This window comes from Podospora bellae-mahoneyi, chromosome 5 (genome assembly GCF_035222275.1).
Source record: "Podospora bellae-mahoneyi strain CBS 112042 chromosome 5, whole genome shotgun sequence".
Classification (NCBI taxonomy): Eukaryota; Fungi; Ascomycota; class Sordariomycetes; order Sordariales; family Podosporaceae; genus Podospora; species Podospora bellae-mahoneyi.
The window spans coordinates 2,788,276-2,804,396 of NC_085884.1; the positions used below are offsets into that span (position 1 = coordinate 2,788,276).

At 54.8% G+C, this 16,121-nt stretch overlaps 8 protein-coding genes and 3 non-coding genes across 11 annotated transcripts; 6 read left to right on the forward strand and 5 right to left on the reverse strand.

Annotated features, from left to right (window-relative positions):
* Nucleotides 1–247: 247 nt before the first annotated feature.
* On the forward strand, nucleotides 248–2,707 carry QC761_507090 (uncharacterized protein; the record flags this gene model as incomplete). Its single annotated transcript, XM_062879930.1, has 5 exons — nucleotides 248–399; nucleotides 471–591; nucleotides 666–1,080; nucleotides 1,138–1,533; nucleotides 1,598–2,707. 5 exons carry the CDS (start codon nucleotides 248–250, stop codon nucleotides 2,245–2,247), a joined length of 1,734 nt encoding a protein of 577 aa, XP_062731189.1. The 3' UTR covers nucleotides 2,248–2,707.
* Nucleotides 2,531–3,211, reverse strand: QC761_507080 (uncharacterized protein; the record flags this gene model as incomplete). Its single annotated transcript, XM_062879929.1, is given in 3 exon segments — nucleotides 2,531–2,625; nucleotides 2,713–2,968; nucleotides 2,981–3,211. The coding sequence occupies 3 exon segments, from the start codon at nucleotides 3,209–3,211 to the stop codon at nucleotides 2,531–2,533; spliced, it is 582 nt and encodes a 193-aa protein (XP_062731190.1).
* Nucleotides 3,212–3,831: 620 nt separating this feature from the next.
* Nucleotides 3,832–4,347, reverse strand: QC761_507075 (uncharacterized protein; the record flags this gene model as incomplete). The annotated part of the gene is made up of 1 exon (XM_062879928.1): nucleotides 3,832–4,347. One exon carries the CDS (start codon nucleotides 4,345–4,347, stop codon nucleotides 3,832–3,834), a length of 516 nt encoding a protein of 171 aa, XP_062731191.1.
* A 644-nt stretch (nucleotides 4,348–4,991) lies between these two features.
* Nucleotides 4,992–5,768, forward strand: QC761_507070 (uncharacterized protein; the record flags this gene model as incomplete). Its single annotated transcript, XM_062879927.1, has 1 exon — nucleotides 4,992–5,768. One exon carries the CDS (start codon nucleotides 4,992–4,994, stop codon nucleotides 5,766–5,768), a length of 777 nt encoding a protein of 258 aa, XP_062731192.1.
* Nucleotides 5,769–5,998: 230 nt separating this feature from the next.
* Nucleotides 5,999–6,109, forward strand: QC761_0082210. Its single transcript has one exon. It is a non-coding gene; the product is annotated as a tRNA-Leu (tRNA).
* A 67-nt stretch (nucleotides 6,110–6,176) lies between these two features.
* ENA2 (P-type ATPase) lies at nucleotides 6,177–11,189 on the reverse strand. Its single transcript, XM_062872860.1, has 4 exons — nucleotides 9,741–11,189; nucleotides 9,417–9,682; nucleotides 7,634–9,350; nucleotides 6,177–7,575 (listed from the first exon to the last, which is right to left on the reverse strand). Exons 1-4 carry the CDS (start codon nucleotides 9,999–10,001, stop codon nucleotides 6,553–6,555), a joined length of 3,267 nt encoding a protein of 1,088 aa, XP_062731193.1. The 5' UTR covers nucleotides 10,002–11,189; the 3' UTR covers nucleotides 6,177–6,552.
* Nucleotides 11,190–11,961: 772 nt separating this feature from the next.
* QC761_0082230 lies at nucleotides 11,962–12,033 on the forward strand. Its single transcript has one exon. It is a non-coding gene; the product is annotated as a tRNA-Gly (tRNA).
* Nucleotides 12,034–12,296: 263 nt separating this feature from the next.
* Nucleotides 12,297–12,389, forward strand: QC761_0082240. Its single transcript has one exon. It is a non-coding gene; the product is annotated as a tRNA-Ile (tRNA).
* Nucleotides 12,390–12,510: 121 nt separating this feature from the next.
* On the reverse strand, nucleotides 12,511–13,740 carry QC761_507055 (uncharacterized protein; the record flags this gene model as incomplete). The annotated part of the gene is made up of 3 exons (XM_062879926.1): nucleotides 12,511–12,582; nucleotides 12,634–13,430; nucleotides 13,464–13,740. 3 exons carry the CDS (start codon nucleotides 13,738–13,740, stop codon nucleotides 12,511–12,513), a joined length of 1,146 nt encoding a protein of 381 aa, XP_062731194.1.
* A 617-nt stretch (nucleotides 13,741–14,357) lies between these two features.
* QC761_507053 (uncharacterized protein) lies at nucleotides 14,358–15,030 on the reverse strand (the record flags this gene model as incomplete). The annotated part of the gene is made up of 3 exons (XM_062879925.1): nucleotides 14,358–14,364; nucleotides 14,438–14,852; nucleotides 14,958–15,030. 3 exons carry the CDS (start codon nucleotides 15,028–15,030, stop codon nucleotides 14,358–14,360), a joined length of 495 nt encoding a protein of 164 aa, XP_062731195.1.
* A 674-nt stretch (nucleotides 15,031–15,704) lies between these two features.
* On the forward strand, nucleotides 15,705–16,069 carry QC761_0082270 (uncharacterized protein; the record flags this gene model as incomplete). The annotated part of the gene is made up of 2 exons (XM_062872861.1): nucleotides 15,705–15,958; nucleotides 16,010–16,069. The coding sequence occupies exons 1-2, from the start codon at nucleotides 15,809–15,811 to the stop codon at nucleotides 16,067–16,069; spliced, it is 210 nt and encodes a 69-aa protein (XP_062731196.1). The 5' UTR covers nucleotides 15,705–15,808.
* Nucleotides 16,070–16,121: the final 52 nt, after the last annotated feature.

The following is a 16,121-nucleotide window of genomic DNA, read 5'->3' on the forward strand; positions in this document are numbered from 1 at the left end:
CGCTGTTTAAGGTCACAGGACCAGGCTCTCCAACTTCTCCGACCGCCAGTCCCCCGTCTGGATGCGACAAGCAACGGCGTTTCTCCGCACGAACCACACCTTTACCCCAATATATCCCCATGGGGACGGGGGCTATCATCCTCCCCGGATGCTGCCTTTATGTGTGGTTGACAGGGGGGAACTGAGCCAGCAATGAGAAATCTATGGTCCCTAGTGGGGTCTCTAAATGAATGTGTGGTTATAATTCATGGCGCTTCCCGCCCTAACTACCGTACTCTGCCTCTTTTCCCCTCTGTTGTTGACTGCGATAGCAAGCGCGAGGGAAAAGCGACCGAACCTCACCATGGGTGCTCCAGGACCAGTCACCGCCCACAGCGGCGGGCGACGTCTGGTACACAGGTAGGTAGACGACATACATCTCATCCAGAACCCGCCATGCTTCTTCAACTGACCCCTTCCCCCCGTTTCAGCCACGCCAAAGAATGCGACATCCCCGGCACCGTCGACCTCTCCGTCCGCGAAGGGGACGACACAGCCTATGGACAAGCGCTGTACCCAGTCCCGGCCGAGGACCCCAATGATCCCCTCCAGGTGCGTCTCTGCCTTTGCCTCCCTTTTGGTCGTGTTGCTCACCCGAGCCGCTGACCACGCGCCGTCATCGACAGTGGTCGCCCATCCGCAAAACCCTCATCCTTGTCGTCTGTTCTCTCTACTCATTTCTGAGCAACTCGGCCCTGCTGGGTCCGTCGGTGTACATTGGCATTTTCGCCGCCGAGTTCAACACATCCTTCACCGACGCCAGCAATCTCATCAGCTATGCCAACCTGGCGTTCGGGTTTGGCAGCTTGCTCCTCGTGCCGAGCTACCACAAGTTCGGCAGGAGGCCGGTGATGCTGGGCAGTCTGATTCTCTACTGCGGAGGCCTGCTTGCTTGTTCTCAAGTCCAAACCTACTCAGGCTTGATGGCTGCCAGAGTGGTGCACTGCTTTGGCGCGAGTGTCTGCGAGGCGTTGCCTGTGCAGCTGGTGAATGACATCTTCTTCCTGCACGAGAGAGGGAAGAGGTTGGGTTATTACACCGGTGGGTGCCTCTCTGCCAACGAGTTGATCTGGTCAGAGTGCTGATGTCAAACCCTAGTTTGCCTTTGCTTCGGAGCCACAGGGCCCCTTTTTGCCGGATACATGCTCAACGGCGGACACTCGTGGAGGTTGTTCTTCTGGGTCGAGTTTGCATTCGGCGCGGCTCTCTTTATCCTGGCCTTTCTCGTGGTAGAGGAGACTCTGTACCACAGAAAGCCTCCGGTCGGCTCCTCGTCCCCGGAAAGGCAGAGCTTGGAGAGCGGGGAAGAAAAGCCCACCGCGGTAGAAAGCACCACGCCAGAGACCGGAGCAGCCATTCCCCCCAGAAAGACGTTTGTCCAAAGCCTCAAGTTCTGGGGTGTCTACGAGAAAGACGCCGACTTCTTGCTGATGATCGCTCGGTCCTTCACCTACTTTCTAGTCCCGCACGTTCTGTGGGTCATCACCACATATGGTACGCAACACTCCAACAGCTCTGATCGTCAACCGCTGACATAGCTTTCTTTGCTCGGCGGCAGGCATCTACATTGGCCTGGGCGCCCTCACCTTCAACTACATCTTCCCCCTCAAGATCACGGCACCGCCCTACAACTGGTCCCAGCTCGACTCGGGCCTCATCGCCGTGGCGTCGTTCCTGGGCTACCTCCTGGCCATCCCGTTCACGCCGTCGTCGGACCGGCTCGCGGCCCGCCTCACGCGCAAAAACAAGGGCATCCGCGAGGCCGAGATGCGTCTGGGTGTCATGCTCCCCGTCATGCTCCTGGCCCCTGCCGGACTCATAGTCTTTGGCTTCGCAGCCGAGAGGGACCTCCACTGGGTGGCCTACTTTGCCGGCGTCGTCATGTGCAACTTTTGCAGCTACTTCTACTTCACCTTCACGCTGGCCTACGCCATTGACAGCTACACGAGCAACATTAGCGAGATGCTCATCGCCATGAACTTGGGCAAGCAGGCCATCAGCTTCGGCATGGGGCTGGACCTGCTGGACTGGGTGACGCGGCACGGGTACGCCGTCATGATTGCCGGGGTGTTTGGGGCCATTCTGTTGGCGAACAACCTGGCGCTACTGGTGTTTATGCTGTACGGCAAAAGAATCCGGGCGTTTATGAGCACGACCTGGCTGGCGAGGGTGCACAGGGAGAGTGTGAGGGAGGTTGCGACCCATTGAGGGGGATGTTTGAAGTCATGAGCAAGAGCCAAACGCCAGACAGTACCCCCAAAGGAGAAAATATTCTCCTGAATTTCCTTGCCATATCCAGCCGCCCATCCATTTAGATAAAGTCGAGTATCACAACCCCTGAACCCCTTTAACCTTTTTCCAAACTCCTTCATCAAAAGGAATAAGAAAATAAGAAAAAGAGACAACAAGCTCCGAACTTTCTTGACATCCTTCATTGCCGCCGCCGTCCAGACGTCCATGCAACCCACACCTAACACCCCCTCTCATATACTCAAACAAAGTACCTCGCCCTACGCCCCGTCATGTACCGCTCCCTCGCCCCCGGACCCCTCAGCGGATCCCCCACCTGCGACCCCCACTCACCATCTAACATGAACGCGTCAGTCAAGATCGCTTTTATTTGTCGCGAAAAAAGGAAAAAAAAAAAAAAGAAAAAGAAGAAAATCAACTCACATGTGTACTCCCTCTGATAGTAGTCGACGTACTCATCGTTGCAGCCGTCGTCGTCGTCGGCTTCGTCGTCTTCGTTCCTCCCCTCCCAAACCGAAACCCTCTTTGCGCGCCCTCCTTGCGGCCCCGGAGCCCTCCCCCTCCGCCTCCAGTGGACGTTACGCTCCTGTTGCGCTCTTGCGCTCTCGGTTATCATGTTGATCAGCCAGCCGAACGGCTCCCAGAGGAGCTTGAAGGGGAGGGTGAGGAGGCGGGCGAGGTGGCGGGCGAGGTGGCGGGAGAGGCTGGCGATGTTTTCGACGAGGAAGAGGACGAGCCACAGGGCATAGGGCACGAGGAGGAGGATGAGGAGGAGGAGGATGAGGGGGGTGAGGAGGGGGCTGGTGAGGAAGAGGATGGAGGAGGTGAGGGTGAGGATTATTTTGAGGGGGAGGAGGAGGATGGAGAGGAAGAGGGAGACGAGGGATCGGGATTCGATGTGGATGAAGTCGAGGCAGATCATGTCTGTTTTTCTTTTCTTTTTTTTTGGTATGTATGCTGGTTCGGTTATGTGTTGGATGGTGTTGTTTGCTGTTTTGGACAGCACTTGGAATTTTACATGCGAGGTTGGTAAGGTAGGATAGGTTAGGCAGGGAAATAGGGAGGGGTGTGCTGAATATTTGGAAGGAGAGGAGATTGGGATGGATGGCTTTGTCGCTTCTTTGTGCGGGCTGCAACATCTATAGCCCAGCCTTTTTGAGAAGAAGCCTCCTCGAAGGTCAACTCCCGCAATCCTTTGTTATCGGCTCCCTCCTCTCCCGCCGGGACCTGTCGCACTGGTGTGCCCGCTTTCCATCAGCGCCATGATCTCGTCCTCGGCATCTGGCTCCCGCTCGGCGGTGGGATCACCGTAGTGTTGCGCTGCCTTTTTCCCTTCTTCCGACTCCAACCAGGTCTTGACCGGCTCCCCACTCCCTTCCACCCACGCCCTGAATCCCTCGTCCCCGACCCCCTTCAAATGGGGGACACTCCCCGGCACCCGTCCGTACCCGTCCTTCATCATGGGGTCTGCCCCAAACTCGAGGAGGAGCTTCACCATTCGGGCATCACCAAGCGGCACGGCAAAGCGCAAAGGCGCCATTCTCATCCCGTGAGGGGTCCAGCACTAGACGTCCCAGCCGGAACAGGGGCTGGCTCCGTTGGGTCGCAGCCTGTGTCTTGGAGGAGCAGTCTGACAATCTCGAGACGGTCGTCGTTGTCCTTTGGCCAGAGGGTGAGGGGGATGAGCAAGTCGGCGGACTGGCTTGGGTCGAGGGTGTAACCGCCAGTGGACTTGTTCGCCGAGGCCATCTTTTGCAGGGAGAAGGCCTGGAACCACTGCTGGCACTGGGAGAGGGTGGTAAGCGGGCCGTCGAGGGTGCCCTCTCTGCCTTTGTGGAAGCGGATGACGGCGTCGATGGCACTGGCTTTGGAGAGAAAGACTCCGAGGTGGGCAGGGGAGATGTTGCTGCTGTGGCGGCGGCATGTGTGCTTGAGCTTGGTGGTGATGAAGTTTTGGGTTGTGAGGTTAAGGGACTCGAGGTAGAAGGGCTCACGGGTGATGTCCTTGTTTGGGAAGAGACTTTTGAGGGTTCGCTCGATGATGGGGCGGTCTGACATTTTGTAGACACGCGGTATGAGAAATCTGGAGGGAAAGATGGTGGAGGCAAGGTAGGCTTGATCAGACTTGAATGGTTGACTATCAGTGTGTATAAGCACGCTTCACAGGCAACCATCCTGCCCGGACACCTGTTAAAGCTGTCGCGGTTGAATAAGCTCATTTGAGGGCTCTTACACACAGTCATGGTCTCAATGCTCTTGCGCGTCTTGGCATTCCAGCACTGCCACCTCAGGCTCAATCTCAACTGTCCTCCAAACCCAGCCTGTCAAGCTCTTGTTGCAACATCACACCAGAACTCTGAACTATCTCAGAGCCAAGCAGGCTGAATAGCAACAAAGTTCCCCACCAAGACCACTTCTTACCAAATGTTGACCACCGCTGTAGACTATTGCTTACCCTCCCTCAAACCGGCGCATTCCTGCATGATGCTAGAGCCAAACGAGCAATAATACTGCATAATCACCTCGCAATAGAGCGGGGGAAAGCCGTTTGACGCTTACCATCTCAAGGATGCATACCTGCCTTTACATCACTACGACAATCACTCTTCCTCCCCTCCCCCCTTTTTTTCCTTCCCATCAACCACCATCCATCCCCCCTCTCCCTCTGCTCCTCCCAAAAACCAAACCCGCCACCGTCCAAAATGTCCCCCCGATCCCAATACGACCCCATAGCAACCCAGTACACCTCGTACACCACCGTCCCCGACATGCGGCTCGAAACCTCCCTCGTCCGCACCGCCCTTGGCCCCTGCCAGCCCACCGACACCATCCTCGACCTCGGAGGCGGCAGCGGCCTCCACGCCCGCACCGCCGTCGACCTCGGCGCCGGCCGCGTCGACGTCGTGGACATCTCCCCCGAAATGCTCCTCGCCGGCCGGCAAATCGAGGAGTCCCTCGGCCGGACCGACCGCCGCATCCGCTACATCCACTCCGACGTCACCAAGCCCCTCCCCCCTCACCTCGCAGAACAGAAATACGACGTCGTCATGGCGAACTGGGTGCTGGATCACGCCGAGAGTATGGACGACCTGATCGGGATGTGGAGAAACATCGCGTCTGCGCTGAAGCCGGGAGGGAGGTTTGTGAACGTGAGGGTGAGGTGCTTGCGGGCCGAGTATTTGACTCGAGGAAAATACGGGGTGGTGTTTAGCGACTTTAAAGAGATCATCACCGGCGGGCCGGGGTGGAGGTATAATGTTAGTTTTCGGCTGGACGGGGTGCCGGTCGTGTTTGAGGCTACGTCTATGGAGGCGACGTTGGGGTTGGATCACAGCATACCTGAAAGCATGGGGATGGGGGGGTGGGGGGTTGTGCGGTTAGAGGAGGATGAGGTGGTCAAGGAGGATAGGGAGTATTGGGCTGACCATGTCCGGGAGCCGTCGTTTGTGGTTGTGGTGGGAAGGAAGCTGGGGGGGTAGAGTTGGGTTCCACCGTGTCACGGATTTCACTCCCTAGAGCACACCCGGTTCGATAAAGACAAGAACAGCTAACCGTTCCGTGTATCCCTCCTGATCAATCTCGCTATGAAAATGCCTCTGATCTCTGTGAAAATCAAAAACACCATCGAGGTCCAAGCACTTCACCTCGTGACCAAACCGTACCGTGGCTGTAACGCCGATCTCCGACGACTCCCTCCATGAAATCATACGGTGAGATGGCCGAGCGGTCTAAGGCGCCACGTTAAGGTCTTCCTTAATCAACATCTACCAGCTAGATTCCGTGGTCCGAAAGGGCGTGGGTTCGAATCCCACTCTCATCATACACTTTTGCGCCGATCATCCCCTATGCGGCATTTTTTTTTTCGGTCGGCTAATTCCCAGGAGGCCTCAAATTCCGGTGGCGTACTTTGAGCAAAGACCTCCTCCACCATCATGATGAGCAGTCTTCTAGGTGACCATCACAACATGCACGAGAAAACAGATGCCAGCATAATATGTATTGCCAATCTACAGGTGCTAGATACTGGTACCGGAGACATGTTGACTGCAGAGCAGCTCTGTACCCTGTCTTGAAATTCTCTTTTCCCCCTTGCTGCAACGTGAAATGCAAATGGGAATAACCACCAGGACCAACCATCTCCTCCTCCTCGGCCTCCAGACCCGCACATCTCTTGGTCTTTTCCCCTAACCCCTTCACAATCGCACAAACACGATCATCAGCGCGAGACACGTCCATCACCCGGGGCTTCCCGCCCCTTTTTAGTCAATCCCGTCCGGTATCCGGAAGGCGGCTCTCCGAGGACTCATACCCGCTGCTCAAATATTCACCAAACACTCTCTCCTCAATGTCCAGATCCTTCCACTGCTTACCCGTGGTCTTCTTGGCCGTGCGGCGGAAGTACACGCGCTTGCTAAACTTCCACAGCTCGACACCAGCAAAGAACAGACCAGCCGCAATGAAGACGATGCCCCACTCCCACGAAATTCCGACGTGCTTGAAGACCTTGGTGTTGAGCACGGGAATGTACACGACAGGGAAGAGCGTGACGAAGCCACCGACGATGGCCCAGAAGAGGAACTGGTTTCTCCAGACGTCGTGGAACCACTGGGTAAAGTACTTGGTGCTGCCGGGCTGCATGCGGAAGAAGGACCGGCGCATGTCGACCAACTCCCAAGCCAGGAACAGGGCGAACCAGGTGAGGCAGGCAAAGGTGGTGGCGCGAGCCTTGAAGACAGTTTCGCAGGCCTCGGAATACTCCTCGTTGCAACGATCGCCCAAGCTGCCGTCGCCCCAAGCGTACACTCTGAGCACGAAGGAAGCCAAGCACAAAGCGGCAATCCAGAGACCGTACACAACCATATCCACGCAAAACTCGAGGGTGAAGATGCCCGTCTTGAGGCTCTGTGGAGGACGGCGCATAATATCGGGAACGGCGCGCTCAAAACCAAGACCCATGTCGGGAAGACCAGAGGTGACCATGATGATCCAGACGATTTCGACAGGTGCGAGAGGGAAAACGGAGAGGCCAGAGCGATCCTTGAAGGCGAGACCGATGAGGAGGGTACCGGCCTGGGCGATGTTCTCAGCAAGCACGTGAAGCACAAACTTTTGGATATTGTCAAAGATACGGCGGCCCTCCTCCATGGCAGCGACGATGGAGGCAAAGTTGTCATCAGTGAGCACAATGTCGGAAGCATCCTTGGCAACATCGGAACCGGACTCGCCCATGGCGATACCAACGTCGGCGCGCTTGAGGGAGGGAGAATCATTCACACCATCACCAGTCTAATACTCTGTTAGCGAAAACTGGAAGGCAAAAAGAGCAGAAAAAGAAACGACGTACCATTGCGCAGAACTTGCCGCGGCGGTGCAAGGCATCAATCATGCGAACCTTGGTGCTGGGGGCGCAACGAGCAATGACCAGGGGCAGCACGGGGAGCTTATCGACCGCCTCGTCGCTCAAAGCATCAAACTCGGAGGCCGTCATCACCATGCAGGCGGCCATGTCGGCGCTAACCCGCTCCATTCTCCTGGGCAGGATACCGACTTCAATAGCGATCGCCTTGGCCGTCTCTGGGTGGTCACCAGTAAGCATGTGCACGGAAATGCCGGCCTCGTGGCACTCGCGCACAGCAGGGGCAGATTCCGCACGAGGGGGATCATAGAGACCAATCAAGCCACGGAAAGTGAGGTCCTGCTCGACCTGTTCACGGGGGGTGTCCTCGGTGAACTGGGCACCGGCAGGCAGCTTCCTTCCGGCAAGAGCCAGCACACGCAGACCCTGGGAGGCAAATGTTTCCATGTTGCGCAGGATCTGCTGGCGGAACTCGACGGTCATTTCTACCTCGGAGCTCTCGCCATCGGCCGCATCGCTGTCGCAGTACCGGGTGCAAACACCAATCACTCTCTCGACGGCACCCTTGGTGAAGGCCCAGTGCTCGTTCGTGGTGGTCTGTTCCATAATCACACTCATGCGCTTGACATCGCTGTCAAAGGGGAACTCGGCCACCTCCTTCCACTCGGGCTTGTCACCGTTCATGACGTCGAGCCTGTTTCTGTTGAAGCGACTGGCAAACACCTGGATGGCAATCTCGGTAGGGTCGCCGCGAGCGTGCCAGTCGCCATCCTTCTCAAAAACGGTGGCGAGGTTGGCCAGCGAGGCGATGGTGAGGAATTCGTGAAGGCGAGCCTTGCTGTCGGAGAGGAGCTGCTGGATCTTGGTGATGGGTCCCTTGGGGTTGGTCGATTCGTCATCCTTTTCAGACTGCGAGCCGAAGTTGATCTCGTGGGGCTGCTTCTGAACAAAGCGAATATCGCCCTGGGTGGGGTTAAAAGGCTGGCTGGAGGTAAGCTCGACAGTGTAGGTGCCCATTCCGGGGATCCAAGCGCCACGCGCTACCATCTTGCCTTGAGTGAGGGTACCAGTCTTGTCACTGCAGATATCGGTGACGGCACCCAAAGCCTCGAGAGCCTTGAGGTTACGAACAATGACGTTGCGCGCAACCATGCGCTTGGTGCCAGCAGCCATGGTGATGGTAAGGACGACAACCAACGAGGCGGGAATCATGGAAAGACCAGTGGCCACAGCGTAGATGATGACCTCTTTCGGGGTGCGCATCTCGTTGGCACCAAGCACAATGATGGCGCAGACGACGGCAATGCCAAACAGAAGCATGGCAAGCTTGCTGAGCTTTCGCTGCAGCGGAGTACCCACGTTGACACCGAGGAAGCGACCAACGGCATCACCGAGAGTCAGCGTGTAGGCTTCGAGATAACGATGGGGACCGGCCTTGCCATTCGGCTTGCGCTTGACGGGGCGGACACGCGAGTCCTTCTTGTTCAGGGCGGAGGCAATGGCACCAATCTCGGTGAAGGTGCCTGTGGCGAACACAATGCCCTTGGCACGGCCCTTAGTGACGGTGGAACTGCTGTAGGCAACATTGAGGCGATCGCCGGGGCCGGTGTTGTCGTCAAAAACGTCGTCGACACGCTTGCGAACGGGGAGGGATTCGCCAGTGAGAAGGGCTTCGTCGGTCTCAAAGTTCTTGGCTTCGATCAAACTGTTGGGCCAAGTCAGCATTCATGTGATTTGCACGTGCTTTCTTGCGGCAGCGGGGTTCTCGCACCGAATATCGGCGGGGATGGTGTCGCCCATCTTGACTTCAACCAAATCGCCGGGAACGAGCTCGCCAGAAGGCACAACGGTGGCCTCACTGCCACGGATAACAGAGGCGGTAGGCGAGGACAGCGAACGGAGGGAGTCCATGGTCTTCTCAGCAGAGTACTCCTGGAAGAAACCGACGACGACATTGAGCAAAATGACAAAGGCAACGACAGCACCCTCAATGTGAGAGCCAATTCCAAAACTGACAGCCATGGCCAGGATAAGCACCTAATTCTCATCAGCATGCATTACCCAGTTTACCTCGTTTGTTTCGTTGGGAGCCTACCATGGTCATGGCATTGGCAACCTGAGCAATGACAATCTTGAGAGGCTGAACGCCCTCGCCCTCACCAAGCTCATTGCGTCCAAACTCCTTGATGCGGCTCTGGGCCTCGGCGGCGGTCAAACCGGAGAGGGTATCGGCATTGAGTTCGTGGGCAACCTGTTGGTGAGACAGAGCATGGGCCGGGCGACTCAATGGCTTGTTGGACTGGCCCGAGATGTGCCCGCCACCCGAAGCTTTTTCGGGGTCCGCAGGTTGCGACATGTTGAAAAGTGCGTTGGGTCTAACCAGACCTCGGAGGGGGGGGAGTCTGCGTGGGTGTCGACGGGGGTGGGGGGGAGCTCGATACCGTCAGGTGTGTCTGTCTGTGTTTGGAGTTGAGAATCTAGAAGTAGGGACGAAGGGACGAAAGAGGGTCTTCAGACGGGCGAGAGACCATGACGTGTTATACGACTTTTCCTTCTTCACCGAATGCCATCTCCAGCTTCCTAGCGCAGTCCACGAACCGAACGGAGGCAAACCTGGAGAGCAAGATAGCCACTAAGGTTCCTGGAAGAGACATCCTTGCCTGTGGGTTCTTGTCCACGGATGGAAGGTCCAACCTCGATGTGCAGCCCTTGGCGGGCTCGGCAGTGCTTGGCGCTAGTGGGGACTGCCGGGGATGAAGGGACTTGGGTTTCGAGGTTCAAGAGTCAAGACCACCCTGCTGCTGTTGGTCAATTTCTGCCCTGATATTGGCCAATGGTCCCCGAGTGGGGGATGGTTGCTCATGCGTCATGTTCGGAATCTTGGGGGGCAACTGGACAGGAGGGGGGGATCAAATGTCGTCATGTCACCTTGTCAGCGCGGGGGGAAGTCAATGGGAGGTTGGTGGTGGCCTAGCTGTCTAGGCGTTTGAGAGATGCCGAGAGCCATCCGTCTGCAAACAAGAAAGACAGTTAGTTCGTTGGTCGCGTGCCGGGCGGTGGGAGTTCAAGAGGACAAAGACGGAACACGGAAGAGGCAGGGAGCGTGGGAGCCAAGCCAAGGCTCGCGTGGGAAGGCTCAGGCTCGGCGCTGGCTGACAGCCACAGAACTTCACACGTGCAGGTTGGTGTTCTGGAGCCAATATTTTTTTCTGAAGGGTTCACCGCTGTGGCAGCTTTTGTTGGGTTTTTTGGCGGGGATAAGAGCTGGGCTGCCAAGCCCCGATAAGGATTCCGGGCCTCCCCGCTAGTATCAGACACCACCAGACACACTCCCTTAAACCGACCTCAGCCGGGTATGCCAGGCGACAAGACGGCAAAAATCTGGGGTCGCACTGGTCGGTGTCTGCACGTGGATGGAGGCTCAGCAACTCCCGACACCAAGCCGTGTAAACCCCTTTTTTGGCCTGCAGAAAGGGGCAGGTGTTGATCTTTGTTCCTGGATTATTCTCCATTCTGGAGACATGCTGGAGACATTCTGGAGTCGATGCAGCACTGCGCCTTCCTGGGAAGGAAACTCATGCCGTGGAGACCCCGCTACTAACGCTTGCAAAAAGTCTTGTTTAAAGAATGCATGCGATACCACACTGCAGTCCGCGCGCGTGCTTCCCTGCCACATTGGGATGCCGTCTCTGGTCTCTGCCTCTGACCTGTCAACTGGATAGACATTAAAAGAGGAATGCCTAGATAGATCAGATCATGTCGGGTTCAGAAGCAGCGTCAGATGAATATCATGATAATTAGCGCAGCTAGGCGTACTACTGTACTCCTACCTGACCACCAGATAAAGAATGAAAAAAAAAATGAAAAAGAAATCATCATCACGGCAAGCAAATGCAGCCAGAGACACCGTCACATGGCAGATGGATTGGCAGACAGGGCTCTTTCCACCGCTCCAATCACAACACCCCATGGCATGCGTCCAACCCGCCGAGCCCGCGTTAAGTGCTTGTTTCCGAGACCAGTCATCTACCTCACCCACTGGCTTCAAATTCTCGATTGCTGACACGAACTGTTTGAGGGTCGAAACAGGATCTGAGTGTAACGGAGACACGGAGATAATTTAGATCGCCCGCCGTGCCACCCGGCATTTTCGATGACCAGTTTTCTTGCTCTGAGGCGGCAGACACCACAGCTCCCCGCGTGAGATGGGCTTTCTTCACAGCTAGCTTGAGATAAGAGGTGAAAGAGTGCAAAAATAAAATACAAGTACCCAAAAAGATCATGCTGAGACTGGGGATTACATGCTTATGTTGGTTTGCGGCCATCGGGAATCGAACCCGACTCTAATGCTTGGAAGGCATTAATGCTAACCACTACACCATGGCCGCTGATAATTTGTTGAAGTTCCTCCATTGGTGTTGGGCATCGTGAGCTCCACTGAATGGGTCTTTGGGTGAACCATCCCAACGAGCGAAACCTATGGGATGCGCAAAGGATCTTACTCGCCTCGTAGACTTGTGTTTCAAATGATCAGGATGTGTGGATACAAAGTTTCATGACATCCCGCACTTTGTCGTCAACAAGCACATCGTTCAGTACCGGAGACCAGGGTTAGGAGTATCTTCTACATCCATATGCAACCCAACACCAGGCCCGATTAGCTCAGCTGGTTAGAGCGTCGTACTAATACTAGCAATAGTATCAAGTCATGCGAAGGTCAACAGTTCAATCCTGTTATTGGGCACTATCTTTTGGCATTTTTATTTTTGCATTTTATTTTCTCTGGATGACACTATACATGATACATCCATCACCTACACTTCTACCAATTCCTATCTTCTTTGCCTCTGATAAATTAGTTTTCCTCACTCTCTCTTCCTCCTCTTCGCCCCTCCAGCATTCCGCAACCTCCACACTGCCCTCGCAACGACAAACCACTGTTTTGATCTCGTCAGCATAAATTCAATCAATAAGAGAAAAGAACTCACAATAAGAACCCACCCAACCCCAGCAGCAACACCAACAAACCTATCCACCCCCTCCAACACCCTCCCCTCCAAGTTCAGGCCCCTCCCCCTCGTCGCCTTGACCTTGGCCTCGTGCGGCCACTTGGGGTTGTCCAACGTCCCATAATCGGCCGGGTCATCGCTCCCAAACTCAAAGTCGATCCCGTACCCGCCATGGAGATACGCCCCCGGGGCGCTATAGTCGTAAAAGTTTTGGTGGAGCTCCAGCAGGAAATAAAGCCACTCTACCACCGTGGCCAGCTGGACGAGCACCTTCCAACCTGGAGTCACGGGGTCGGAGGGTTGGGAGGCATCGACGAGGGAGAGGACGATGCCTGATAGGAGGAGCTGGATGCCTGGGAAGAGGAGGGCTGTCAGGGAGGTGACGTTTGTGGAGTTTAGCAGGCCGTAGGTGAGTGTCCCGAGGAGGATGAGCGTTCCACGCAGGAGGAGGTAAGGGGGGAGAGGGGGGGAGAAATCTTCGTTGAGGGTTTTACGCAGGGAGGAAGAAACCATGGGGGGGTTGCCGGGGGGGAAGTCAGGGGATGTTGGCGGGGTGGTGAAGGAGTAGACGTCTTGTTGGTCGTCTTGGAGATAGTAAGGGTCCTCTGAAAATGATTGGACGTCTTCTTCTTCTTCTTCCGGCTCGTCTTCTTCAATGGGGGGAAGGCCGGTGGGTAGGAGCTCGTCGGGGACGGTGGCGAATCGGAAGGGGTCGTCGTTGTCAGTGTTGGAGTCGTTGTCCTTGGGTTTGGGGAGGTCGGGTTTCTTTTCCTCCCCTTGCGTCTGAGGCTTCAGTTTCGGCTCCTCCCCTTGCGTCTGAGGCTTCAGTTTCGGCTCCTCCCCGGGTTTGACATTGGGACTCTTATGCGCGTCTTCCTCCACCACCTTGGGCTTCTTGTCCTCTGCGGCCTCGGGCTTCTTCTGCTGGCCCTCTTCAAATTTCACCCGCGTCCCCTTGGAGTTGTTTCCTGTTTGAGACCCCACTGACGAGCGACGGTGAATTGGGCTTGTCGTGGCAGTTGGGCTTGTAGTGGCCGGGTTGGAAGGGACCGGGATCCCAGAGAGCTTGTCTTTTGCTGAACTCATGGTGAACAAGGATTCAGTTGTTGCAAGTAGGTGAGGATCCGATGAATTGTATACAGCTGATCAAATCGATCACACCAAGGGGGGCAGCACTGGTTTAAAAAGGTAGGGACAGGAATCTGAGGCCGGATGCAGCATGGAAGCATGGTGCTGATGTCATGAACAAAGGGGTGTCAACATTTGCGGATGTCAATGACGTGAATAAATTCTCGCAAGTGAAAAGGAGAATTGCATTGTTCGATTTGATCCGGTCTGCAACCAGTGACTTGGATGATTGTTCTAGTACAATTGATGCAGGGCAGAATGAAGTTGTTTGGGTGGCCCATGGAAGGGAAGGAACTTCATTGCGAGCCCTGGCTGTGTTCGAAATAAGGAGAGGAAGCACACCATGCTATTGTTGGTTTTTGTTGATACGGGAAAGCTGTTACAGGATCACAAGTTCATATACATACGGAAAAACACAGAGCTATTGATAAAAAAAGAAATACTTATTACCTTCATATTAAAATTGACTAATTGTAAAAGCCATGATCAAAACATTACCTTACGCCCCAGTGGGGAGATTTATCAGATGCTTCCTAGACACTAAAAAGCAGTGACGTTCCTTACCTGGATATCTATTAAGCCCTTGCCAGTACGGGTCCGCCTGCGCGCAGCAAGGTGGACATGATTTTGCAAAGTGCAGTGAAACCACCTATACCTCTTGGATTTCAGGCTGATATCAATGTAGATTGTCTCGAGTTCAGGGCACGCATCGCCATCCCAAAGCCACTGAATCTGACGGCAGACGACAGCATCGTCCATCTCCGGCTTCCAGTAGATGGCTACAGAGGTGATGTTGGCCAGATGGCCGGTGGCAGGCAAGTCTGGAACAAGAAGAGGATACCGGCGCCGCCAGTGACCAACACTGTCCACGGTTTCCAAAGTAAGTTGAGTGAATGGTTCAGGAACTTCTGGTTGTTCGGGGTCAGAAGTATCCATGTCTTCAGCGTCGGTGGGTGGCTCGGAAGTATCTATAGCGTGGATGGGTGATATGACCAGCATATCTTGAGATGCATCAAACAGAGGGAATGGGCCACGATTTCCAGATTCAAGATCCTTCTTGTGGAGGCGCACTGCAGTCTTGTTAGCTTCGTAGCAGGAGCTGGCAATGGCTGAAACACGAGACCAGGATTGAATGAAGCTGAGAGGGGAGGGGTTCAGACTTAGCAACGACTGACCAAATGCTGCCAAGTTCGGAACTGGACCGTAGATGGGTCTGAGTTGGCTGAGGGAATGATGTCCCGAGTTCATGGTGAGGAAGTGAGTATTGGGCTCGGAGAGAGCCAACTCCCAAATCACCCATTGTATCTCAGTAGGAAGCCGCGTGAATTGGGGAACGAGGCCATCTTGGTGATAAAAGTGCTGCTTCTGTTAGTATAGGTGGTGGCGGTGGTGGTGGTGGTGATGGTGATGTTGCTGTTCTTATTAGTGAAGGTGATGATGATGATGATGATAATGATGATGATGGTCTGGAATTCAAATGAGGGAGACTCATGGTTAAATATTGCGTGAGAAGTAGCACATGTTGTGTTGTGATTAAACCAGTTGTCTTGGTTACAGAACTCGACAAGGCCTGTTTTTTCTCCATTGTGTTGAACTAGTCCGCGACAATGGCATGGTCTTGCATAGGTTTATAGTGTCCAAAGAACAATTTTGAGAGCTAGGTATGTCACTGATGGCCGATGCTCCCGAGGAGTTGTAATTTGGGAGAACGCATCAGCGAAATCGGACATTTTTCACTTATCAACAGGATCCACTGGAATACTCCATGGTCTAACCTGTTTCCGACAAGTGCTGCTTCTAGCTCCGTGAATCATCCGGGAATAATGCACATTGCAAGGTACTCCGGGCCGAGCACCATCATGACAAAGCAGCCGACACTACACTACGGGAAAACTTTGCAACGCACTTGTATGCTTCAACCTCTTGTAACTTTGACCCAGCGACTATGAAAACACTCCCAGATTTGTCAGGACATTGCGTCAACTCGGCCCTCGGTGTTGATCGCGTAAATTGACCCAATATACCTATGGAAGGTTCCTTATTGTCGGCCATGCCTATCTATCGGATCACGGTCGGGTCTGGGGCAAACGGTTTGACTCTATTCCCGGCCGGGATGCGCCGTTATGGAACCAACGATTTCCTGCCGAGACGGCCCCACAGAGACCAAGGATTGAAAGTCGGTGACTGATGAAGTCGATGACTGATAAAAAAGCTAAGAAAAAATTAGGACCGACCAAATCCCGACGCCCTTTGCACGACATATATGCCCCAAGCAGCTTTCCGTTGACTGTTCCTACATTGCAGCTTGTGTTACCTTTCGGCCAAACAATAAATAGGGG

What these genes read in the sequence shown, in the direction of transcription:
- ENA2 (XM_062872860.1), bottom strand. Translation starts at nt 10,001, where the DNA reads ATGTCGCAACCTGCGGACCCCGAAAAAGCTTCGGGTGGCGGGCACATC. An exon ending in TTGCCAATGCCATGACCATG is followed by an intron (nt 9,683 to 9,740) that starts GTAGGCTCCCAA and finishes GATGAGAATTAG; the next exon opens with GTGCTTATCCTGGCCATGGC. An exon ending in ACCATCCCCGCCGATATTCG is followed by an intron (nt 9,351 to 9,416) that starts GTGCGAGAACCC and finishes TTGGCCCAACAG; the next exon opens with TTTGATCGAAGCCAAGAACT.